Source organism: Panthera tigris, chromosome A1 (assembly GCF_018350195.1).
Source record: "Panthera tigris isolate Pti1 chromosome A1, P.tigris_Pti1_mat1.1, whole genome shotgun sequence".
In the NCBI taxonomy this organism is placed as follows: domain Eukaryota; kingdom Metazoa; phylum Chordata; class Mammalia; order Carnivora; family Felidae; genus Panthera; species Panthera tigris.
The window spans coordinates 133,152,644-133,179,022 of record NC_056660.1 but is presented as its reverse complement, the minus strand read 5'-3'; the positions used below and the strand labels follow the sequence as shown (position 1 = coordinate 133,179,022).

The 26,379-nt window shown below is 40.7% G+C and overlaps 1 protein-coding gene across 2 annotated transcripts in view; it reads right to left on the bottom strand.

Annotated features, from left to right (window-relative positions):
* Positions 1-26,379, bottom strand: part of MAST4 (microtubule associated serine/threonine kinase family member 4) — a 562,621-nt gene that overhangs the window by 264,799 nt on the left and 271,443 nt on the right. For both annotated transcript variants that reach the window (XM_042987724.1, XM_042987722.1), the window contains exon 4: positions 8,606-8,637. In XM_042987724.1, coding sequence (XP_042843658.1) covers positions 8,606-8,637 — 32 coding nt within the window. The remainder of the gene's footprint in view (positions 1-8,605; positions 8,638-26,379) is intronic.

The following is a 26,379-nucleotide window of genomic DNA, read 5'->3' as shown; positions in this document are numbered from 1 at the left end:
ATCCCTGTGTGTAGGAACTCTAAATTCTGATCCCAGTTCACAGAACTATCCTGAATACAAGCAAATCTCAAATCCTCTGTGTTGTTAGTTCTACATTTCTCAAAGGCATGTTCCATCATATTTCTGTTCAAGTTTCTTCTAGGTATGAAATCCTGACTAAAATTTTTCATATGGACATATATAATACCCCACTTCATTTTCCTCAACACCTGCCTATCCCAAAACACAATTTTAAGAAGTGATCTGTATACTACACTGAGAAAAAGGATAAGTAGATTATTCTGGAAAAGGGGCCACTGAGCACAAAAAGTGCCCGCAGAGCGTGATGATATAAAGCCAGAATATGTATATGTTCTGTCCTCACAGCCACCTGGAAACCTCCTGTTACCAGGCTTGACCATCATGGGATGTGGGGGAAAGACCTACCCAAGGATATGGGGGCCAAATGCCTCTTTAAAACCTCACCATTGACAAAAACTGGGGGGGGGGGGAACAGTCTTTTAGAAAATGCTAGGCAAATGATCTGGCTTTAAAGGAACTTCCTCTGCCTACTTTGCAGTCTCTGGCCTAATTCTACAGGACAAAAATAAGAGATGGGGGAGAGGATGGTACAGGGAGGGCTTAATTCCCAGTATGTTCTGTTTCACAGAACACTTACATAATATAGTATGTCAGACACTGTTTTAAAACGCTTTACAAATGTTAACTAATTTAATTTTCAAAACACTCTCCATCTGGGGCTCCTGGGTAGCTCAGTTCGTTAAGCATCTGACTCTTGGTTTTGGCTCAGGTCAAGATCTCATGGTTCCTCAGTTCAAGCCCCACATCTGGCTCTGCTCTGACAGTGCAGAGCCTGCTTGGAATTCTCTCTCTCTCCCCTTTTCTTTCTGCCCTCCCTGGCTTGTACTCTTTCTCTAAGCAAATAAATAAATGAAAATAAAAAATTTTACAAATGAGTAAGCAAATGAGGAAACAAAGACACCTAGAAGCTCAGTAACCGTCTGAAGGTCACAGCACTGGGTAAATGGTGGAGACCGGACTGAAACCCAGGCAACGTGACTCAACTCCAGGCTCTGAAATGCCTACTGAGTTACAGACTGGAGAAGTAGCTTTTGGTGAGAAACATCCATCAAGTGGCCTTAGGGGGTCACCCTACACAAGCCTTGCTGAAAAGGATTGCACACTGAAAACTCTTTCCAAAGTCCTGTTTGACTCATTTTTCCTTAAAAGTTATTCTAGTAAATGTGAAGTAGAGAACGTTCCCTTGGGCCTTATGGGCATCCAGAAACCCAGTTTGCCACCATATACCCTGAAGCTCTAAGAGCAGTTGTTCTCAACTGGGAATGATATTTTAGGTTCACCTTGACAGCTGGTGGAAAGTCCATAAGCTCCGTCCCAAACTATCCCCCCCCCCCACCACTTCCCCTCCTCCAGATTCTAATTTGCACTCTCAAGTGTTTTTGGAAATGTGAATGCATAAACCTCCCTGGGGGACCTAGCCCTTCCTGCCCTGGAGCAAAATTAAGGTTTTCCTCAAGGTTTCAAAGGTAAGAAGATCCATCCTATGTTGCTTCTATCCAGTAGATCTCCTCCCACCCACTTCACAGAAGATGAATACAAGCATGTTAAAAGCCACTGCAAATATATGCCAAATACCAAACTGGCTATTCGATGAATATATAAATGCAATTGACATTCTTTCACAGGCTGAAATCCTCTCTTTACTCTCAGGATATATTACACCATTCTCTTTTTATATAAACATGCCACTTTAAATGCTAATTCAGATGCAACACTCAATTTTTCTTTCGTTTTGTTTCTGGGTTTCTAACATTCAAAAGGACACTGGACTTCCACTTGCCTTTGACAAGGGATATTTTGAATTCTTGCTTCAATATGGGTGGGGGGTGGGAGGGAAGAAAGTACTGAAAAGAAAACTAAATTTATTTTAAAAGTTATCCAAATACAAGTGTGGTTTTACTATGTCCTTTATTTTTCTCCAAGTAAGCCCTTTCCGTCTGTTTCAGGAAATGCTGCCTTCACCTTGCTGAAAATCCCACAAATCTAATTCAACTGGGTTGTAAAATGAAGGCTATTCCCTCTCCTTGCATTCTAGACTGAAACTACTCATTTTACTCAGAGTACTTTTCTAAATAGTTCGTGAAGGCAGTATGTTCTGGCTAAAATACAACTGAGGGAATAGAACTCTTCTGTTTTAAAAACTACACATTTCTTGGGCGCCTGGGTGGCTCAGTCAGTTAAGCATCTCACTTCGGCTCAAGTCATGATCTCACAATTCATGAGCTTGAGCCCCTGGTCAGGCTCTGTGCTGACAGCTCAGAGCCTAGAGCCCGCTTCAGATTCTGTGTCTCCCTTTTCCCTGCCCCTCCCCTGCTCGTGCCCTGCCGGTCTGTCTCTCTCTCAAGAATATAAACTTTACAAATTACTTTAAAAAAATACACATTTCTATGTATGCCAATGACATCAACCCAAGGCTACTCAATGACACAGAAGGCCACTTCCTAGCTGGTCTCGAAATGATAAATTCCAACCAGTCCAGGACCTTCAGTCCAATATATCTACAGTAAGATAAACCATCTTCTACATCCAGCAGGCCCAGCTCCACCCAGAAGTTTCTGACAACCATGAGCGTCCTCTGGCTTCTGTCATCCTGGCCACCCTCTGACAACACTCTCCCTCTGTTGCTTACTCATCTTCCATTCCTTTCCTGCCGTGCCCAAGAGAGCCAAAATTAGAAAGAAGGAAGGTAAGTTTGCCACCCATTGATACATTTATTAACCTACACGTGGGGCAGAACAGTTCTTGACAGCTGCTCCCCTCTCTGGTTGCCTCATCTCCCATCAGTCCACCAGAAAGACATTCCATTAATGAACCGTCTGCTGCTGTGCTAAACACAGCTCAGTGACAAGCTGCCCAAAGGTATGTACCAGTCAACGAGACACTGAAAAGAAAAGCCCTTTAAGATCCAACTGAATGGATTTCTAGTACTAGGATGTCTGGCACCGTGGCAGATGTATTTGAGATGCCTGTCCTCTTTGTAGGTAGGGGGGTGGGCTTCCTAGCAGACCTGAAGAAGGGGGAGGCCAACAGACAACTATCTAGGCACGCAGTGCCCAGCCCTAGTCACTTCTGGCTACCTCCAGACTAAGGACATAACAAAAGGAAAGTGTGAGGGGCGCCTGGGTGGCTCAGCTGGTTGAGCTGCCAACTGTCATGATCTCACAGTTCTTGGTTTCGAGCCCATGTCAGGCTCTGTGCTGACAGCTCGGAGCCTGGAGCCTGCTTCGGATTCTATGTCTCCCTCCCTCTCTGCTCCTTCCCCACTCGTGCTCTGTTTCTCAAAAATAAATAAACATTAAAAAACTTTTTTTTCAAAAGCACAGCGTTAATGGAGAAGGGACAAAACTCTACAGAGAGGAACAGTTACTGGATACTAGTATTTATTATTGCTAGATCAAGAAATTAAAATAAAACAAGACCCCGAAGTTGTCTTTTAGGAATTTCAAGACTCCCAACTGCTCAGCAGGCGGAAACACTGTTTTTCAGGACTTGTGTGCCCATGAGGGGGAGTTTCTGCCTGACGTTTCAGCTGCTAGAATACACAGCAGTTTCCTTCTCTGTATAACGAAATACGAAAGGTAGCTAAAAAAACAAGATTGGAGGACAGGGAAGTGGCTCCAGCCAATCTCCAGCACCTCCCCCCCCCACCCCCCCAGGAAATTCCATGTAAAAAGAAGCTCTCTTTGTCCCCAGAGCTGTTTATTCGGACAATTAACAAAACAGAAAGGGGTCTTTAAAACAAAATAAAGGGTAGCAGCCAGGGAGACCTTGGTTTTGCTCCCAACCATCCATTAGCTCACATCTTGGGTTTTTACCTTTTTACCACTTTCCTTCTCTGAAAATCAACACCTCCCAGAGAGTTTTTTCTACTTTGAAAAGTCATTTCAGGACCCAAGATGTAAATATGGGTAAGGACTAGATAAGGGACCCCATGGCAGTATTAGCACTTTTATAAATATGGACAGTGTAGAGTCCTTGTTACCAGAAAAACAAAATAACGTCAAGAGAGCCTGTGTATTCCACACTGATTTAAACCAAGAAAGATCTGGCATGGGCCACGGAATCACTGTTAGTCCTCAACACACTGTGATAGGAACTGAGTCCCAAAGCAGGACAGTTTACTCAGCTGGGACACTCACAGTCTGGCTGGGGAGATCTACCATCATCCACACTCTGCACCTTACTGTGCTAGGCACCTTGTAGGAATTAAAGAACAGTCACTTCTCTTAAAAGGCTAAAAACTGAAGACAACAAGTCTAGTTCTCTAACTGGATGTCAAAACATTCCTCCTTTCCTGCTCAAGTACCAAAATTTATCATGCTGCTCTGGCACTAACCAGGAAGTACCTGCCACAACAGATATTCTGACCACTGTAAAACCATACTCACTGGGGCCAGTCTTCATCATGTCACAAAAAAAAAAAAAAAAAACACAACAACAGGGGGTGCCTGTGTGGCTCAGTTGGTTAAGCCTCCAACTCTTATTTCGGCTCAGGTCATGATTTCATGATTCATGAGTTCGAGCCCTGCATCAGGCTCTGCACTGACAAGGCAGAGCCTGATAGGGATTCTGTCTCCTTCTGTCTCTGCTCCTCTCCCATTTTCCCTTTGTATCTTTCTCAAAAATGAATAAAAAAAGAACTCAAAAAAAAAAAAAAACCACACACACACACAATAAAACAAAAATCACTACAGGTACGCTCTCTCCTTCCATTCAAAATAGTTTAACAGTTACTTAATTTTCTCTTCAAATTATTTTTAAATCTCTACATCTGGATAAAATAGTTTGACTATTACCTTCATGTAATTACTACACTTTAAATAAAATATTTCAAGAATATCAAAATGTGGAAGGAATACTCTAAACACCCATGTACATACCACATTAATCATATATGTGACAGCCCCTGGGGAGGCCCCTCAAATCCCATTTCTTTCTTCTCCTCCACTGATAAGCTTTACTGTACATCTGTTGCCCATGCCTTTTTGATATTTTTATTGTACATGTTTGCATCCACAAACAGTAAACTGTCTTGTCTTGCTTATTTTTAATTTTTATAATGTAAACACTTTCTTGCCTGTGCAATTTGCTTTTACCTTTTTGTTCTGCATGCTGTTTTTGATAATTACATGTGTTGATACATATGCTCCAGTTCATTCATTCTACCTGCTGTACAGTATTTTGTTCTATGATTATATCATGATTTAGTCAAAGGATATATAGATCTTGACAGGTTGCTAAGAGGAGAAAGAGCAGAGAGTACAAAAGCTTTAGTTCCAAGGAGAAAGGGAGGGAAAGTGCCAGAAGCATCGAGGACCAAGCACCGGCACATGGGTACTCTTTGAAGGGAAGAAGACAACTAGCTCAAGTCTAGCTATCTGAGCAGCCAGAGTGGAGACGGCATCTGGGACTCTGAAGGTGAACAAGGGTTGGAAAAGCCTCTGGAAAACTGATCTGGAGTCATGGGTAATTTAGGAATATCTTGCTTGGAAAGCATCTTTCACTTCTCCTCTGATGCCCCTTGTACCACACACACACAAAATGGTCACAACCTCTTAAAACATATTTGAAACAACACAGATTTCAAGTTAGTTCTTGAGAAAACGATCATAAAATACAAATTACTGGAGTACTGGATTATTTTCTAGACAGAATGCAGTACAACTTGCTTGTTTTAGGCTTTTAATGAGTAATAAAAAGAAAAGCCTATTTTCTGTGTTGTTTTGTGGAAGAGTTAACTGTTACGTTTAGAAAACTTAAGTTACCATGATTCCAGGTATGAAAATTACCTTTAAGACGATACCACATTAAAAAAAAAAAATCTGATAAATCCCTAAGTGCCTGAATGATGGCAATGCATGTTCAGAATATCATGCTTCAAGATATACAAAGTAGAGGCGGTGGATATAATACAATCGGGCACCTTCTTCCAAGAACACAGCCTTTCTGAAGGTACACACCCTCTGACACTTTCAATCACATTGCTTTGTAACTACAGACCATGAGGAATACATCACCCTGTGCAGTGGCTCACTGTTAACATGGAGAGAATATTCAACAGAACAGAGGGATCAAATCCTCAATCTTTCAGAGAAAAGATACTAAAAGATCTGAAAACATTCATGCTGGAGGCATTTAACCAGCTAATAAACTGACCAAGTGTTAACAGGTTTAATAATTAGGTGCCATTATGCTGGCCAGCACCACTTGTGCCCTTCCTCATTAGATTTGTATTAAAATCACCCTAGCTATTATTTTTTAAAGTATTTTCTTTTTCTCAAAGTCATAAAACAACCTTGCATGAGGAGAGTAATCACTGGCATTTGGGATGGGGTCACCGAAAATGCTGAGTAGTGTTAAGTCCCAAAACATCTCTATCATAGACCATTAATTCTCTGGGGAACATTTGTCTTTAATAAAAAATACAAAGGAGCATCTTTATTTTTCGTTTCTTTCACTTGGAAGTATTAATTTTCCCAGAATTCACTAAAAAGAAAAAGATAGATTTATGCTATGTTTTACTCCCATCGTTTGATTGATAGATCAATTGGTTTTTATTAGGGAAGAGATTTTAAATGGCTTAAATGTAATTCTATATCTCTCATTAAATTTTCAAAGCATGGATCCCAAAGAAACTTACGTTATCATCCTTTTCATTCATGAAAGATTCTAAGCTCTGAAGTAGATAAATTTAAATATCTTATTTACCTTCTATTTTCCCATCAATATACAGCTATCAGCTACCATTAACAGACTCAAACAAGGAGATATGGAGATAAGGAGATTTTACAAAAGGAAATACAGCCCTTTAATAGGCATAGGGAATCATTTTGTAGTTAACATTACCTTAATAGAAATGTACAAAAAACATACTGAGAAACTGAAAAAAAAAAATGCAATCTTTTATATAGGCTAAAAGGAAGATTTGACTAAAGTTATAGAGTTTTCAGATAAAGCATTAAAGACAAACCTAGAATGCTGTTAGCATTAAATAAAGGTACAAGAGAAAAGAGATTTTTTTCTATTATTTCATGTAGTTTTACTTGTTTTTCTAATTTCTTATTTTTAATCATGATTAGAAATATCAAAATGTTTGGATGTCTCCAAGTCTAGGTGAGAGTCCTAATCAAGATTCAGAAGAAGGCAAGTTTTTGATTCTAAGGGCATTTCCTACGGCCAACTTTTAAGCAATTAACTTCTAGCACACAGAGATAGAAGTTGGAAGTGAGTGAAATTTTCTAGACACATTCTTCAAGAAAAATGGTCCAGCATCCTCCAGGCAGCCTAAAGCTGTGAAACATTAAGAACCAAAATGGACAGTATTGAAATGTAACTGGGTAAAGTTCTGGTTCTCAGATGCAACGGCTGACATAACCCAAAAGTTAGTCAACAAAATGAATTCTCTCTGCCAACAGCTACCACATACATTTCCAATACTCCAAGTTGATATCTGCATAAATGTACCTGAAATATTATAGTTAGTCTTTAAAAGGCACATTGCCCTTTGGGACGCCTGGGTGGCTCTGGCAGTTAAGGGTCCAACTTCAGCTCAGGTCTGATCTCAATGGTTTGTGTCTTCAAGCCCCATGTTGGGCTCTGTGCTGACAGCTCAGAGCCTGGAGCCTGCTTTGGATTCTGTGTTTCCCTCTCTCTCTGCCCCTCCCCCACTCATGCTCTGTCTCTCTCTCTCTCTCTCTCTCAAAAATAAATAAACATTAATAAATAAATAAATAAATAAATAAATAAATAAATAAATAAATAAAAAGCACATTGCCCCAGCCACTCATTTCTTCAGCACAGATACCAAGTCCAAGTATTTCTAGAGCAGCCCTTACACAGTACTAGCTGACAAGAAATCTACTCTAAATTTAGTGGAACATTAAAGGCAATACATTTCATTCTGCAACTTGCTAATGGTAAAAAACTAGCATTTATGCAAATATATTATTAGCCTTCAGAACAAAAGGTTGAAACAAACTATAAGGAAATCAACTTAAGGTTCATAAATCCGCTATTTTAAAACAAGACCATTACGTGAATCAATTCGGTAAGATCCAGACCTAAAAGAAAGTTTAGCTGATTCAAAGCCTTCATCAGCGCAAAAGGGTATCACTTACTTTGCATAAAAATCCATAGCATAAAATCCATAGCATAAAAAAACAATCATAGACTTCCAGATCACATAGAAGGGCGCTAATTCTTGATTCAGATCAATTCATACTACCTGCAGACCAAATAATGGTTTTGCTTGATGACATAAGAGAATTTTTTTTTTTAAATTAAGATTCTCCCAGGAGTAAGTAAACATTTTGGTTTACGATGCCCATAAGGAAAAAAGCTGGCAACTTCCTTCAAGATATACTGAAATCATTATTTGACATTTATAAATAAATGCAAAGTGTCTGTTTTCTTAATTCAGTTGATTATCATTTATCCTCCATTTGTCACTGCAAACTTAACAAGTCAGAGAATACATAACGAACTGTACAAAATAATAATAAGGAAACAAAATTAGGCTACTTACAAACTTCCTCTTCGGGGGAGACTCAACTCCTTCTGCAAAAGAAAAACAAAACACAACAAATAAATGAGAGGCTACATTAACCTTAGACTAGCAAGGCACCCAATGGGTGGCACAAAATGTGCCATTCTTCATTATGCTTGATTTGCCGTTTTCCACAATGCGAAGATTTTAATGTCATGATGTTACTCTGGATCCCTTACACTGCTCTCTTTATACACTCTGTTGGAACTACAAACACAGTTTATCTAAATTCCAAAACAGAAAAGACATTAATCCTCTCAAAGCAAGAGAGCAAAATACTGAGTTGAGTTACATGGACCTAAACTGGAGCATAGGGAAAAATCAGAGGAAGGCAAAATCAGAGGAACCCCAAAAGGAAAGAGATAGAAGGAGGAGCAGAAATAATACATTAAAATTAAATGAAAGGTGAAATGAAAAAAAGGCAGTTAAATCAGACTATTTACCCCTAGCAGAAATAAACTCGTGCAAAACAATGGGCATGCCAAAGATTATATATACATACATATTTTTTAAATAAAGCAAAAGGTTTCCTTCTGGTTTTATTTCTTAAAATAAGAGTGACTTATGACTTAGGATAATGAATGTCTAATGCCAGACAGCAACAATTAATAGAGTGCTTTTAAGTTTTAAAAAAGGGTGCTCTCATCCTTATCACAAATTAGGATCACTATCCATCTAACTATAGGGGAAGCTGTGAAAACAAACTAAAAAACCAAGCAAACAAACAAACAAAAAAGGGTTACAGGAATATCTTCATGCCTGGGTTCTCAGGAATGATCACTTGATGACAGTAATTAAAGAATAGGAAGCCATGAGTCATCTGGCTGTTTAAACTCTAAAAGAACACAGTATAAATTTGAAAGACTCAACTAAATTTGGGTTTTCATTCCTATAATGACTTTTTTTTCCTCTTGCCTCCCAGAGCTCGAACATTATCCCCTCAGCTTCAAATTCGCCTTTCTGTCCTTTATTTTTAGTGGATCCCTGTGTGTCAGGGACACAGCCTGCAGATCTTCTAAACAACACAATTTACTCCAGCCTAGCTTCCAGAACATGGCCTTGGAAGCAGCAGACCAGAGGGGAGGATGCTGCTTTAAATATAGCACGCTTTACTCATTAACTGGCAAACATATCCAGATACAATTACAATAATCATATCACTGTTTAATTACAAGAAGAAAAAAAATCAACCATTTTAGAAACAACAGACCTTCTTCCTCCGCTCAACAGCTAACGTTTCCTTCTCAAAGGCCGCAGGGTTCAGTGGTGAAATGCTGTATTTTTGTTTTGTTTTGCTTTTTTCTCAAATCCTTGATTATCCCCAAGAAATTATAGTGTTTGCTCAACTCGGATGCCTCACTGTCAAACATAAATATACCCTCATTTACTAAAACCCCTAATGACAAGAGAAAAGTCTCTGACCAAGACTGTTTTCCTTGGGAACTGAAATGTAAATAGAATAATCAATGAGTGATTCTCCATATGTATATCTTTGATTATGACAAACACTGAGAAATCTGTTTTGGATTCAAGTTAAAAAAAAAAAAAAGAAAAGAAAAGAAGCAAGAGAAGACCTCCCTAGAAATCATTCTTCACCAGACTGTGTCCTTTGGAAAGGAATTACCAAAACCTGATGCCTGGCAAAGGCCTGGAGCTCCAGTCAGTCAACACTGCGGTCCTGTGAGCTGATCTGACATCGGCACAGAAAGAAAAGGAGGCGGAGCCGATGTGTTATCATAAATAACAGAATAAGTTAGGTGTTATTTCAACTCTACACACAAACAGATCACTCAGAGGGAAAGGGCCAAATGAATTATCGCCAAATAGTTCAATCAATCATATTCCACCCAATGACCTGACCATAAGCCAGCTGCTCTGCTCCGAGAAAAACCGCAGAAACAGCAGGATAAGGGATAAAAACCAACTCTGTTTTTAATCAGAAGTCTTTCCAATAGGTCTGGCATGAGGAGTTCTAAACAAGAAGAAAGGTTACAGTGGGTAACCCGGCACTGCCACTCCGCGGGACGGCAGCCGAGGCTCCAGGATGAGGAGCAGAGGACATTTAATAGGCCACCGCCAACTGACCTGAAGCTTCCCGCTAACCAAGCCGAAGGAGCTAATCCACCTGACGGTTTGAATGTCAGACTCGGGACTGGAAACTCAATTTGGCAGCAAATTGGAATCAGATGCGATGGTAATAAAGTGAGAGAAACGAATGTGCGGTGGCCAAGACCTTGTGAAGGGGAGCTGCAAAAGGCTGCAGATACCAGGAGCACTAGGCAATTGCACCCGGAGCAGCGAGTGGCTAACGTGCGGGGACCACACAACGCCCAGTCTGCACCACTCAGAGCAGCATCGAGGCTGCCACAGCCCCTGTGGTACAGTGTGTATGTGTCTTCATTGTATTTTCTTGATGTCAGGGTAACGTCGCTAACACGTGCCTCGATAATTAGATAAGACATATGGCATTGGTTGGAGCCATAAGCCAAAGGCTTCTGTGTAGTGTATGTGGAACACGTGTTAATAATTTAGCATCAGGTAAGAATTGGGAGATGGAAGAAGAGTGGGGCAAAGAGGAAAAAGTACCAGATATATGAACCTGAACTAAACAGCATGGAGTTATTAATCATCACAGGATTAAAGAAATTCCTAAGACTACATTTAAGAACATTAAAATTTTAGGGGCGCCTGGTGGCTCATTCATTAAGCATATGACTTTGGCTCAGGCCATGATCTCCCACATCAGGTGATCTTGAGCCCCACTTTGGGTAAAACATGAGCCCCGGCTGAGCCCATGTCTCTCTCTCTCTCTCCCTCCCTCCCTCCCTCTCTCTCTCAAAAAAAAAAAAAAAAAAAAAAAAAGAGAACATTAAAATTTAAAAAATGGTCGGGGCACCTGGGTGGCTCAGTCGGTTGAACGTCCGACTTCAGCTCAGGTCATGATCTCACAGTCCGTGAGTTCGAGCCCTGCTTCATGCTTTGTGCTGACAGCTCAGAGCCTGGAGCCTGCTTCAGATTCTGTGTCTCCCTCTCTCTCTCAGCCCCTCCCCTTCTTAGGCTCTGTCTCTCTCTGTTTCAAAAGTAAATAATTTAAAAAACCATTAAAAAAAAAAGATCTTCATTGCAACTGATTACTCAGTGACTTCTAATATTTTAGAAGTGTTGTGTATCATTACTTGCTGGACAGTACAATTTCCTTTGCCCCCCCCCTTTCTGAATGTGCTAACTAGCATGTATGTATAAGGGTGAAGCTGGGGTTCAATCTCACAACTTTGAGATCCTGATCTGGGTCACAATCGTGGAAATCAATAGTCGGAGGCTTAACCAACTGAACACACAGGTGCCCCAATACTGTTACCTTCTTGTAATTCCTGGATAAGAGTGAGGACAAACAACGGTACCTCAAATCCAGTAAAAGAATTCCCAGGGAATCCATGAAGAAAAGAGCCTTAACAAATGATTCTGCCCCAGGGCACCTGGGTGGCTCAGTGGATTTGGCTCAGGCTCAGGTCAGGCTCTGTGCTGACAGCTCAGAGCCTGGAGTTAGCTTCAGATTCTGTGTCTCTCTCTCTCCTCCTGCCCTCTCCCCTAACCGATGCTATGTCTCTCTCGCTCTTTCTCAAAAATAAATAAACATTAAAAAAATAAATAAAACAAATGATTCTGACCCTTTCCCCTAGCCAACCTTGGCCTCAAAGGGACAAAATAACTTGTTTTATTCATAAAAACAATACAGAAAACTGAAATATTTAATATGTACAAGCAATTTCCACAATGATAATTAAAAATATATGCTATTTAATAAGCATTTAATAGTTACACATACACAAATAAAACAAGATGGCTACATATGTTTAGGGGATCTTTGAGCTATTCTTTGATGGGTCAGTTTATGATTTAAAAGAAAAAAGAGATTTACATATATTATCAAAAACATATGTAGATATCCCCCTGTGTAACAGGTGAAGCTTAATTCTCTTCCCCCTGACAGTGGGCTGGACTTAGTGACTGACTTCCAAAAATAGAAAAGAGAAAGGGAAAAATAACTTTTCAGTGGAGAAACTTGACAGACAAGGTCTTAACCAAGTGATCCAGGTTAACACCACCTGGTAAGTCATTTGCTCTCATGTGCCCCTGATAGGATGTGATGAGAAGGGGCTTCACCTCTGTGGTATTCTCTCTCAAAATCCCTAAGTCCAGTCTAATCATGAAAGAACATCAAGCAAACCCGAGTTGAGGGTCATTCTACAGAATACCTGACTAGTACTCTTTAAAACTGGCAGGACTGTGAAAAACAGGGAACATTTGAGAAACTGTCAAAGATCAGAGGAGAAGGCAGACAGGATGACTAAATGCAATCAGTGTAGGATCCCGAGCTGGCTTCTGGATCATAAAAAGGCCATTAGCAAAACACCTGCTGCTATCCAAATAAAGTGTAAGTGTCGTTAATTACGTACCAATGTTAATTTTGTAGTTTTGCCAAGTGTATTAAGGCTATATAAGATAATTATGTAGTGGAAAAGTACAGTGAAGTGTCTTAAAACTTCTATAAATCTAAAATTATTTCAAAAAATTTAAAAAGTTCTTGCACAAGAGAAGAGAGAGAGGGAGAAAGGAAAACTGGTGGGGAGGGAAGGCAAAGGCCAGAGAATGGAAGGAACAAATGAAAATCTCAATACTCGAAGCTTCTTTTAAGGAAACATTTAATCCCAGTTTTTAGGAGGTTACAGAAGTAATCTATGTGAAAGAAGACTGTGATTAGGACCATCCCTGAAGATGAAGAGAAGCAGTCAGATTTGAGACGCATTTTGATAGAATCTATATATTAAAAAAAACCTATATAGAATGGGAAAGAAATCAAGGAAAAGTCAAACATTTTCTGCACCAATATACTTGGAGGGCAGAACAGTTTTGTTTGGACATGTTTCGTCCAAGATGATTCTAAGAATTCCAAATAGAAATTTCCAAAGAGGTGGATGGACTTCTATTAACCTGGGTTCAGAAAAGAGGTCGGGGCTGCAGATACCCTTTGGAGTCATTACCGTCTAAGATGGTATGTAAAACCATAGGCTGGCTGAGACAGGAGGAGTGAGAACATACAGAGAAAGATGCACACCTTTATGCATTGTCAGGAGCACCTTAACATTTAAAATCTTCAGGTGGGAAGACTCATGCTACATGTTGCTAAATGATGCTTTGCACTCCGTAGCAACTATGGTTCATTTTATTTTGTTTTGTTTTGTTTTTGTTTGAAAGAACGTGCACGCGAATGGGGAAGGAGAAGAGGGAGAGAGAATCTTACGAGGTAGGGTTCCGTCTCACGACCCTGAGATCGCTACCTGAGCCAAAATCAACAGACAGATGTTTAAGTGACTGAGCCACCCAGGTGCTTTGCAATTATGATTCTTCTAAACAAAAGAAACTGAGTAAGACTACAAATAAAAAAAAAAAAAACCTATCTATTGGGTAGATACCAGCTCTCACACCGGATGACAGGATGGTATCACAGACGATCAGAAAATGGACAGGAACCAGAAAAGTGAACCCTAGAAACAGCCCAGTTAGAACATCCCCACAACTGAACCTGAACTCAAGCCCAGCCTCCACGGAATAGATCTTAACTGTCCCTGTGCCTTTCCCGCATTGCTCCGGATGGGCTCCCCTTCCCTGTGAGTACTAGGGTCATCACAGCTGGGTCTCTGCCTCAGCTGTCAAGAAACAGAGAAAAAGAATACTAGCTCCCTTCACCAGCAAAGGGGGAGGTGGGGCCACATCTACCAAGACCCGTACTCTGGAAGGAATATCCTCCAAGAAAAGTAACATGGACACATGGAAGTTCTGCAACCTACCCTCTCTCCAAGAAGAAGAAGGAGAAGGGGGAGAAGGAGGAGAAGGGGGAGAAGGAGGAGAAGGAGGAGAAGGAGGAGAAGGAGGAGAAGGAGGAGGAGGAGGAGGAGGAGGAGGAGGAGGAGGAGGAGGAGGAGGAGAAGAAGAAGAAGAAGAAGAAGAAGAAGAAGAAGAAGAAGAAACTAACAAAAAACCCAAATAGAATGGCAATGTCTAGCATATACCATTTCCTCACTACTCTCCAGAAATCATTAAAGTTTATTTTCCCCCATTTCATCATTCCTTAATTAGTCATTGGTAGGCTCACCATTTTATCATGGGTTAGTACAACTACTCTGCATTTACAGACGAACTATTAAGTTAGGGAGAGGCTTCAAAGGACCAGGATGTGCAGGGCAGCGTATCAGGCAATGTTAGGGGCTCCTAAGGAGGAAACAAAAGATGGCAGATTTAAAAGCAGTGTTGGGGACATGGGCGCACACACGTGAAAAGAGATACCACCAGGTGTGAGATTACACAGTTTAACCTGAACGTGTAACTGCTAACGGTGGAGAGAAAATAAAAGGGGATGAGGTAATTCAGCTCGCGCAGTGTTTTTTGTTTGTTTGTTTTTAAGTAGGCTTCTGAACAGTGAGATCAAGACCTGAGCTGAGATCTAGAGTGGGACCCTTAACCAACTGAGCCGCCCAGGTGCCCCCAAGCACAGGTTCTGAACGTAGCCAGGCTACACATTAACATCATCCAGGGAGCTTTTTAAAATGCCAAGGCCTGAACCCCACTCCTGGAGATGTACGGGGAGTTGTTTGAGTAAATTGTTAAGGGGACTTAAAAGAACTAACCTCCACTAAAGGACAATGAGTTTGCATAAATCATTCGCTTTTGGATTTTTTTCTTTATGGTATATTAGTTCTCTTTTTTTTTTTTTAACATTTATTTATTTTTGAGACAGAGAGAGACAGAGCACGAACGGGGAAGGGTAAGAGAGAGAGGGAGACACAGAATCCGAAACAGGCTCCAGGCTCTGAGCGGTCAGCACAGATCCCGACGTAGGGCTCGAACTCATGAACCGTGAGATCATGACCTGAGCCGAAGTCGGACGCTCAACCGGCTGAGCCACCCAGGCGCCCCGGTATATTAGTTTTCTAACTGTCACTAAGAGTCACCTTTTAGATTTTCAGGTATTTCCTTTGCAAGTGGGAAGCCCTATAGGGCAAGGAAAGGTACCCCGAGTGGAACTCCCTCTACCTGGAAGGGTGCACAACTAGCTAGAAGTACAGATTCATCCAAGAACTGGCTCTTGTAAAGAAATTATTTTGGCCCCGTTTTTCTGGCCTCCATATCTGAAAGTCACTTGTGAAGGCAGACACACAGGTCAGAGAAGTTCATACTACAGAAACAGATCTTACACGACACTTGGTTTAGAATCAGAGTAGTAGCCGACAGCAGCCTACGTTCAAACAACACTTGAAAAATCTAGTGAACAGCCCATAAAGTCCTTGGTTTTCTGCATTAAAAACTTGTACAGGAAAGCTGGAAAAGCAGTAGGTTCACCTCCACAGATATACTTGGACATTCATACCATTCGACCTATAAAAAAAAAAATCACTAAAATCCCTCAGTGGGAATGTGAGAGGGGTGGAGAATCCCAAAGGATCTCCCTTTCTTGCAGGTTTTATTTCATTCTGCTTTTGTATCTATAACCATGATGCACTTTAAATGTATTTATTTGCGGTAGTAAAGTTCAACAAGATGCACCACAAAAATCAAACACAAAATGCTTGCTGGGTTTTTATACCAATCTTACTTGATCAAAACCCCATACTCACTTTCTTTGAATAACAGAAGAAGGTAAATATCATCTTGTTTTCTTGCCAAGCTGGCTTTTTCTGCTATGAACCCAAATAATCAGCTATCATCTTCATGTCTTGGCATTAGGTTTACAGGTTCGTTCTACAAAGTTTCTAAGATATCACAGTATGGCTATCCGTCTCTTTTGGTTTTGTAAGATCTTACCAATAAACGTGCGAAGAATTTTATAACAAAGTCACCTGGCTGTCTGACAGGACACTCAAGTTATCCCACTGAAAGCCCAGGGGGGACCTGCAATTGCCCACAGCCACAAAGCTAGGCGATGCTGGCAGCAAAATCTAAACCAGAGTCATCCAGTTCCGATTTCCCCCCTACGAAGCACTGTGAAAATGTCAGACAGTGGGCAGAGGGGTGATGTGAGCCGCTGAGAGGGGGTCTGAATGAGTACACATGGAGAGAGGGCTGGAATTAGTAACAAAAGAGGGCAGTCTTTCCTCTAAAGAGGAAGAAAGGTACAGGTGTGAACAGGTGCCTTTAAAGAAGAGCGAAGTCAAAGTGAAGCCATTTACTTGGAGTTCTGTAATTTCAGAAACACCTAAGTCAAAATGCTCTACCGAGGGTGAAGCCAAGGGGCATGTGCAGGGATTAAAGCAGGCAAAATGGGTGTCCTTTATTCTATCACACACTTTTTAATAAGAGCCTTTTCCTGGGGGAAAAAGGATTCCATTTGCTGTAAAATGTAGTGTTGAAAAACCTGGAATAGAGGTCTTTTTATAGTATGCAGTAGGACCAAGAGGGGGAGGTCATCAGTTTTCTTTAAGGAGGGTGAGCACTGCTTGTCAGTCAGCGATGTTCCCTGTCATTTGCGATAACAACATCTGGTAGACGAGAGACACTATTCTCAACCTCAAGGCTTACCTCAGGTTAAGTGAAGGTAATGATAAAGTTCACTGTTTGGCCAGTCAGTGGGTTCAAAGATGGCATGTGATTCAATCTGAGAACACGAGATGCAAAACAGTGTTTGCTCCAGGCTCCTGAGAAAGAACTCCCTACCTCTTCCAAGAGAGCTAGCAGGAAAGAAGGAACATTAACCCCAGGAAGCTAATGGCAGTCACAACACAGACCACGGACACTGGGTCTTGGGTGCTATCTCTCATACATGATTCAGGAGCCAGATTCTGGGGGTTGGGTAGGCAATCTCAGGAGTCAAGCAAATGGGTATTCCAAAAAAGGGAATTAATGTAGCAAGGTAGGGTGGAATGAAACAGTACACAGCTCTTTGTAAATTGGGAAAAGTTGGAACTGATGGTAGAAAGAAAAAAACCCACAGGACAAGAAAACAGAGGCAGAAATAGAGTCAAATCACAAAGTTTTCTGAAGAGTCTACCTTTAACCTATAGGCAATGAGGAGCTCCTACAACATTTTATTAAATTAAAAAAAATTTGTAACGTTTATTTATTACTGAGAGACAGAGAGACACAGAGCGTGAGCAGGGGAGGGGCAGAGAGAGGGGAGACACAGAATCTGAAGTAGGCTCCAGGCTCTGAGCGGTCAGCACAGAGCCTGACACAGGGCTCGAACTCATCAACTGTGAGATCATGAACTGAGCTGAAGTCAGTCGCCTAACCAACTGAGCCACCCAGGCGCCCCTATTAATTTTTTTAATGTTTATTTATTTTTGAGACAGAGTTTGTGTGTGCATGCATGTGAGCAGGTCAGGGGCAGAGAGAGAGGGGACCAGAGGATCCAAAGCAGATCCTGTGCTGCAGTGAGCCCTGTGCGGGTCTCGAACTCATGAACCGTGAGAACCTGAGCCAAAGTCAGATGCTCAAATTAGTGAGCTGTGCAGGTGCCCCTATACTATTTTAAATATGAGAAAAAGATGGTCAAATCTACATCTTAAAAAGGATCACTTTGGCATAAGGGTGTCAAATGTCTTACTTAAGACAAACAGGAAAGGAATAAGGTGGTTTATGAAGTTGTCAGGCAAGCACGGTAGAGTAGGGACCAAGGAAGAGGCGGTGGGGAGGGCAGGGAGGAGCAGATTCATGAGAGAAATGTTGCTGGATCCACAAGCATTGAGAATAAATGCTTAACTAATGGGAAGGTTTAAAACCTTAGGAGCTAAGGGCAAGGTGCCATGCCGAGATTAGGAAAAAGGGCCATTCAAAAGGGCCACAGAGAACCTTTCAGAAGTTAAAAGAAATCTGAAGGTGGATGAGGGGATAGCAAAACTATTCAAGTTAGACCACAGGGTCCCTGATGGGCAGGAACAGGAGATGAAAGTTCCAGAGTAAGGTAAGAGCAAGGGTCAGCATCCTGGGTCTTTCTTACATGAAAGTTACACATCAATCATCACAAACCCCTTTTCCACTTGATTCCTACACACGGGTGGAAATGGTTTTTCTTTACTAAGCTCATCCACTTAATAACAGTCCCTCACATTTACTGTGTGTTGACATACATTATCTTATTTCATGCACACTAGTATTTCCATTTTACAGAATCGAGACACAGACAGGTTAAGTAGCTTCCACAAGGTCACAGAGCTGGGAAATGGCTTAGCCTCTTGGAATCCACATCAGCCGGAGTCCAGAGCAGTTTAATTATTTTGCATCCCCAAGGAAGACTTGCAGGGTCTGCACTGGGACCCTGCCTCATGTCGGCTATCGAGCTGCATTCGTAGTTAATAACACACTGGCAATCACTCTCAGGAAGGGGTCCTAACACATTTCTGAGGCTCTTTCTAAGCAAATTTCACACAAATCATTTCTTATAGATTGATTTTATTCTAAGCAGAGCCTTGAAAACACGTTACTTTTAACACAGACCTTTTAAAGTTGAAAAAGCATTACAAGTCAAATCTCCAGCTAATCCCGAGTAAATGACCAATGAAACAGGCTTCCTTTACCAGCTGCTTTCAATCGTTCCTGAAGTTTTCTAAACATGTTACCTCTTTGACTTCAAAAAAAATCAAGGCTGGGAATCAGACATTTGCATCCACAGTGCGTTCCCCAATCAGTATTATATAAGGGAAATCTACCTCCTAGGTCAGTTTCTACACTTCCCTGCACGGGTTGTTATATTAATAACATCTCCAGTTTACTGAGTGTTTACTATATACTAAACGAAGGGCATTCATTTCTTCAAGATTAGTAGCTTCTAGCAAAGTGAACTTTTATGTGCTTATTTTGTTCTCTAAGAACAAAGGACTATTTCTTTCAAGAGAAAGTGTGTTCTTTTTGAAATTAAACAAACTCCTTTTGATCCAGTTAAAGGAGCCACAGTCTGTCAGAACAAAAGAAGCTAAACAAGAAAACATTAGATCAACCAAACTTTAGACTGAAAAAAAAAATCCTTATTTAAGCTAACTGTATACCTGAGAATGATTAAATGGACAAGATCTAGATTCACATACACATATCGTCTAAAAAAACTTTCCTTACCTTCTCTAGGACTCAGTGTCCTGAATTATAAAATGAAGATATGACAATTGATGTCATAAGGTGTTGAGAACATTCACGAGAACACACGTCCTGCATTTAGCCCAGTTCTCAAACACGAAAGCACCCGACATGTCAGCTATGGCTATTTTGGCACACATGACATGAGGTACCCAGGGCACAAGTGAAGAGCTCTGATAAACACAGAACGGGGGAAAATCAAAGAGGGGGCACACAGGATCCCTACTTTTCCTCGCTCAGTGTGGAATCTGGACACAGTTCTGTGAACAACCTGGAAGATTCAAAGCAAATCAAGCTTCAGTGAAATCACACACTGTTACGAATCATCACGAAAATGCCCGTAGCAGATCAACCACAAATGCTAGATATTTAGAATTTTAATTGCCTTGAAGACAGTGCAAGTTTAGAGGTCCTTCAGGACTATAAAATTAAGGTCATTGTGGACAAGTTTTGTGATTTTCTTTTTTCCCTTAGAAGAGTCTTATGAAGACCTTGATAAATTCACATATCAGCCTGGCCACTTAACTATGTTTCTTGTTACTTGGGAAAGCCTGTGACCTACAGTGAGCTTAGATAAAAAGGCAACACTGCACAGCTGTGCCCCACAAGGCTTTGCAATTTTTTTCAGTTCTTCCATCCATTACCCGCAAATTATAGTAAATTCAAAATATTGATCTGCACACCCCTATATGGGAAAAAAGTTACCATCGACTTTTATTGCTTATTGTTGGGTACAATTCCGTGGAATCAATAAAAGCTACAATGTTCATAAGCTTCTAAAAGCTAGTTAATATAGTGGATATAAGATACCTCTTAGGATCGGTATGATTCTATAGGATTCTTCAATAGAACAGTGGCTGGCGAACATCTTCAATGTTCAAAAGTCTTATTTGATTTTAGAATCTTCTCATTACCCAGGACAATGTGTCAATGACTGGGAATAAAAATGAAGCAATTACAAAGCACACCCCCCCCCCCCCCCCCCCCCCCCCCCCCCCCCCCCCCCCCGCCTTAACAGATCTTCACCTTTACCTTCTGGATCCCTTGCATTCCTACACTGATATCACTGTCCCATCTGGGGGCAATTATTAAGCATTGTGATCATTTTTTAACAAGTGTATCTTAACACCGATTTAGCATAAGTTTTCTTGACGGTAGCTTCCAGGTTCGATCAGAGGAGACCAGTTTGCCCGTAAACAATATTTCAACTGCCCCTAATTCAAAGAATCAATATCCTTTTATGAACCAATTTTTAGAAATCAGATAATAATTCACATGTTCCATTAAAATTACGGACAACCTTAATACAAAAAGAAAAGGGCTTTTTATAGAAACAGGAACCAGAATTGGATGAGACTATTTGACCAGTGATAGTGAATTTATTCAGCTGAGATTAATCATTTTTATTTACTGAAGACACCTCAGAGTTTACCCAGCAGCCACTCTTCTGAAAGCCCATTTTAGTGTAGAAATTTACTGGCAAACCAGCTCCAGGGAGCTCTTGAAGGGCTGTATGGAGCTAATACCCACAAGTCTGCTCTCCTCAGACACTCTCCTCCATCTAAATGCAAAAGACAACACTTAAAATGTACATATAAAATGTACGAGGGTGATGGAAGATTAATGACACACATATTCAAATAATCAATAATGTGACTTAAGCCTTTAATGGTACTGGAATTTATTGTAAAGAGGTCACAGGATAAAATAAACAAGTGGCTTGGAGGGGATATATTTTACTTAGTAAGTGGTCCTAGTTGATAAAGGATATGGTATCTGACTCTTTAAAATCATTTTCTCCAATGTGCTGTTTCAAATAACACCAGCTGGAAGATGCTGGAATCGGGAATCCCAAGATGGACAAACACGAGTTGCGGCATCTCCTATTTCCTGCTTCGCGCCTCCCCCTCTAGAACCACCATGAACACTGTCACTGCTGAGCCTGCTGCCACAGTGCCACCCATCAGGTCAGCTCTGGTAAGCGCCAGGCACCATGCTACATGTTTTCTCATACAGGATTCTGCCAAAGATTTGATGCTGCCCTGCAGTTACAGAAAGGGTTACCACTATTTTCTCTGATGGGGACACTGAGTACTGGAAAAGTTAGGCTGTGGTTTGCTCAAAGTCAGAGGCTTCCTGTAAAGGATAGCAGAGCCAACACTCAGGGAGGATGACCAACACTGTTTCCATATACGGCACCAGCCATGGACATTCAACCAACATTTTCATGTGAGAAATAATAAATCCTTATTTGTTTAAGCTACTATTGGTCTTTCTGGTATTTATTTGCAGCTGAATATATTCCAGGGACCCTGCAAACCTTTTCTAGTCACCTTTGGGGCGGTGTATCCAAAAGCCAATGTGGCATCACGACAGCCTACTGCCATCAACTCCAAGCATCAGAAGGGCTGGAGCTTGTACCCAAGGAAAATGACCAAATGCTCCTTAAATTAACATTAGATTCTATGAGAAACCAAAACTTTGACAACATTGATTACAGATCTGTCGATGCAGTTCCTTTCTCCAAAACAGATTTGGGAGGGCTGCCCAGCGTGTGTTAATGACTTTGAAGTTAACTAAAGAGACTCCAAACTTAATGGCATCACATTTGTGACAGTTAATTAGCAGAAAATATTACAGTGCAGTGAAGTTTTTGCCTTTTTTTTTTTTTTAAGCATCAAAAGCAATAAAAGGCTTTGGGTTTTTAATTGCTTCTTCCCAAAGACTGAATTCTGCTTTTACTGCTAAGACAAAATCCTTCTCTCAAAGTCAAAATGATCCCTTGTGATCTTTTTGGATCACAAGAACTACAAAACGGGTGGATGTTTAAGTCTGAAACCTAAGAAAGTTTTCATAAGATGGCCTCTCATTTTTGTTGACTGAAAAAATAAAGCAATTTCCAAGCAGGAAGATTTTCCCTTTATAACATGTGAATGTCGCCATTTGTAATTCAGGGGTGAGCTTAAGTGGTTTCCACTTTGGTTTCTATTACACTTATTAGGTTCTTCCTTTGAAAAAATAAAAAGCGTAATAGACCTTATTGTATTGACGTGCTTACTATATTACACAGAAGCTTTGTGTTCTCACAATGGATTACACTGGATTACCTTGGAAACCTGAAACTGACAGTTAATTCTGGACTCACTATCTATAGAATAAAAACAAACAACACTAATAGTAAACGCTGACGAGACATATGTGTAGGATATTGGAATAACCCGTATGCTTATCTCATTGAAACTATAGTGAATAAACCTTAAAAAAAAAAAAAAAAAAAACCCTGGCAATACTATAAAATATCATGAACAAAGAGGGGGAACCAACCTTAGATCATTAAAGAATACAAAGTGATGGTCTAAACTATCTTTCAAAGCCACACTACTTAGACAAGCTGATGAATTTACACTAATGCTCTTAAAGGGCTCTATTCCTTTTAAATACTACCTTAAAAAAGAGAAAGTAAACTTAATTACACTGAATTGAATTATTTATCAGAACAAAACAGTCAGTACCTAAGTAAAAAAGACTATTAAAGAATTATATCTTTTTTTTTAACTGAGGTATAATTGACATAGAACACTGCATAAGTTTAAGGTGTGCAACATGTTGATTTGATACATTATGTTGCAATATGTTTGCCATATTCTACTGTGTCGCGTAATTATTATTGCTTCTAGTGGTAGGAACAATTAAGATCCTGTCTCTTAGCAAGTCAGCTCCATGTTTATCATACAGTTTCCTGGTCTGTAAGTGCTGTACTGTATACTACAAGTCCAGAACTTATTTATCTACTGATTTCAAGGATGTGCTCTTAAACCACATCTCTTCATACACCCCACCCCTGGTAACCACCATTCTTGGGTTTTGTTTTGTTTTTTTGAGTTTGGGTTTTTTGTGGATTCCACATAGAAGAGATTTTATGTCTCTTTTAAAGACAAACTGTAAATATAAACATCCTTCATGGGAAATGCTATACACTGACTGAATCAAATTGATAACCCACACATGCCTAGGCTCACCAGGATGAATGTGTTTAAGTGGCAGAGCCTCAGAGAGGTAGCCAGGCAGAATGGCTCAGCATACTGGTTTTAGGGGGTGCCTGGGTGGCTCAGTCGGTTAAGCATCTGACTTCGGCTCAGGTCATGATCTCACAGTCCGTGAGTTCAAGCCCCTGTGGGGCTCTGTGCTGACAGCTCAGAGCCTGGAGACTGCTTTGGATTCTGTGTCTTCCTCACTCTGTCTCTGCCCCTGCCCTGCTTGTGTGCTCATGCTTGCTCGCTCTCTCGCTCTCTCTCTCAAAAATAAATAAATAATTTTAAATTAAAAAAAAAAAAATACTGGTTTAGGAGTATGGCCTTGGGCAAAGTACTTAACTTCTCTGTGGCTCTCTTCTCTCACTGCAAGTCATAGATAATAATAGCTCATAGTGTTATTATGAGGATTCAATGAAGTAATACACATAAAGTACCTAGATAAGTGACTGGCATACATCAAGCATGCCAATACCAGGTTATTATTCTATTCTAAATATTCATGCACAAATCTGACATTACAACCTAAAAGTTTTGCAATTTAAAAATATAAAGTGCTCCTCCACACAATAGGTAGTCATGCTGATCTATCCTCTGTGCACCAAAGGACAGATGAAAACCAACAAAAAAAATTAAATATTCTCTGAGCCTGCTTAAATGAAAGCTTAAAGAATCTGTCTTCGGATTTCCTATTGATACTCTGAGGTGCTTTCCAAATGAGCTCAGCTACTTTGAAACTAAGCCAAAACAGATTACCTAGGAGGATGTAAATGCCCTTCCTCAAGCATGAAGTCCATCGCAATGGAAACCAAACTTCCTAAAAAGAAAGCCAGATTCCATTTTTATCCACACACATGCTAAACAAGTCGGCATATGTTCCCCGCATCCTACCCTGCATATTTTAACCAGACCCTTTTTACCATGTGTGGGCTTCATTAAATTGCAAGTGAAAAGGTATTTCTTGCTCTGACCACGGACAGGGCTAGATCTGTTGCCTATGCTGCATTCTGTATTTTTCTCAGTCCACCTTTCATCAATAAATAACAGTGTTGCTTTAACTAAAAAGTGTGGAAAATTCTGATTGAATTTTCCACTTCAAAGTACACAAAATCATTTCATCTAACATGCTGTGTTGGAAAATCCATGCTCCATTCTGACCTCCTGTTGCAGTCTATTTCAAGTATCGGTGATGCTCCATGTCACGCTGCATGGCTGCTGAAGGAGGGTAAACATATTGACTGAGAAATGTTTTGAAAAACCCCTATTCCACACAGATCCCAGCCACTGTCAAAAATCACAAAAATGTTTGCATTCTGTCTGTGCAAGAGCATGACCGAGCTCTAGGAGAAATTCCCACAATAAATAAAACCAGCTACTTGCATAACTCTCCATCTAAACTGGACCGTGCTGGGCTTGGGGCGAGGGGGGTTGGCGGGAGGACAGGGTTCAGCCCAAATAATGTGCTCAGAGGTGTATAAGAGAAGACGTTATTAACTGTGCCCTTCCTTTCACCTATTTGCAAGGTTAAAATAAAATTTAGCAGGAGAGATTACCACCACTACGGAGAAGGCACAACTCAGCCGGCAGGCAAGGAACACACCGAAGGGAAGGTAATATATTGATTGACCTTTCCTTCCAATTGCAGTCTAGGCAGCGAGCTGTCTTTTTTCATTTGGAGGGATATGACAGCTGACCTAGCTTATTTTCCTGGACTAGCAAACTAGGACAGTCCTTGGACAAGTTAGGCAGCCGAGACCATATACCCTATGATGACAGAGTGCTGCAATGCCAACACGGCTCTAAGTGGAAACACTGAACAGGAATGCTGTCATCAGATAGGCATCTGGGTTAGAGCTCCTCTTACCTTCAAAAATCAAAGCTTCCCCATCAGAAAACGGTGGGGAGGAGGTTTTCCAGGCGTACAGAATGGCCGTCAATGTGAATTATTCATATTCCCTGACATAAACAGGAACAGGGTCCACATGATTTAATATTTCCCAAAGAATTTTGCTAGCGGTTATCCATTGAAAATAAAAAACTTAAAGTTCCTTGACTTCTGTATTCAATTAAGCCGGGGAAGCACATAATTAAATACAGCACAGAGCATTTACTTAAGTCAGGATTTTTGCCATTATTAGCATTTTACCTAACAAGATCAAGGGGCACAGTCAGCAGTGTTCCACAAAATAATGGGTCCCTGGAACACTCTGGGGGGAAACCCCACTCAAGGCATGTGGATCCAACATGTTCTGAGAAAGGCAGTTTCACCGAGCCCTCATTTTAGTACAATGGTAGGCCAATCATAAGAAAAGCAGAGACAAAAATTATTCCTGTGCAATATGCCACTTACTGCACTCAGTCACTCTGAATTTCACAGTCTTGTATTGCACTATGATGAAACAGCTAGGTGACCTATGCTGTAATTCAATCAAGTGTCTCCTACTATGCCGTGCAAGACTGTACAACTAATCCAACGGGAGACAGAAAACGAGAGCTACACAAACAAATCCCTTGTGCATCACAGGGATCGGATCTCCAAAGAATTAAACACAAAGCATAAAAACACTGCTGTTCCATAGGCCTAGAGTTCAAGTGACAGAT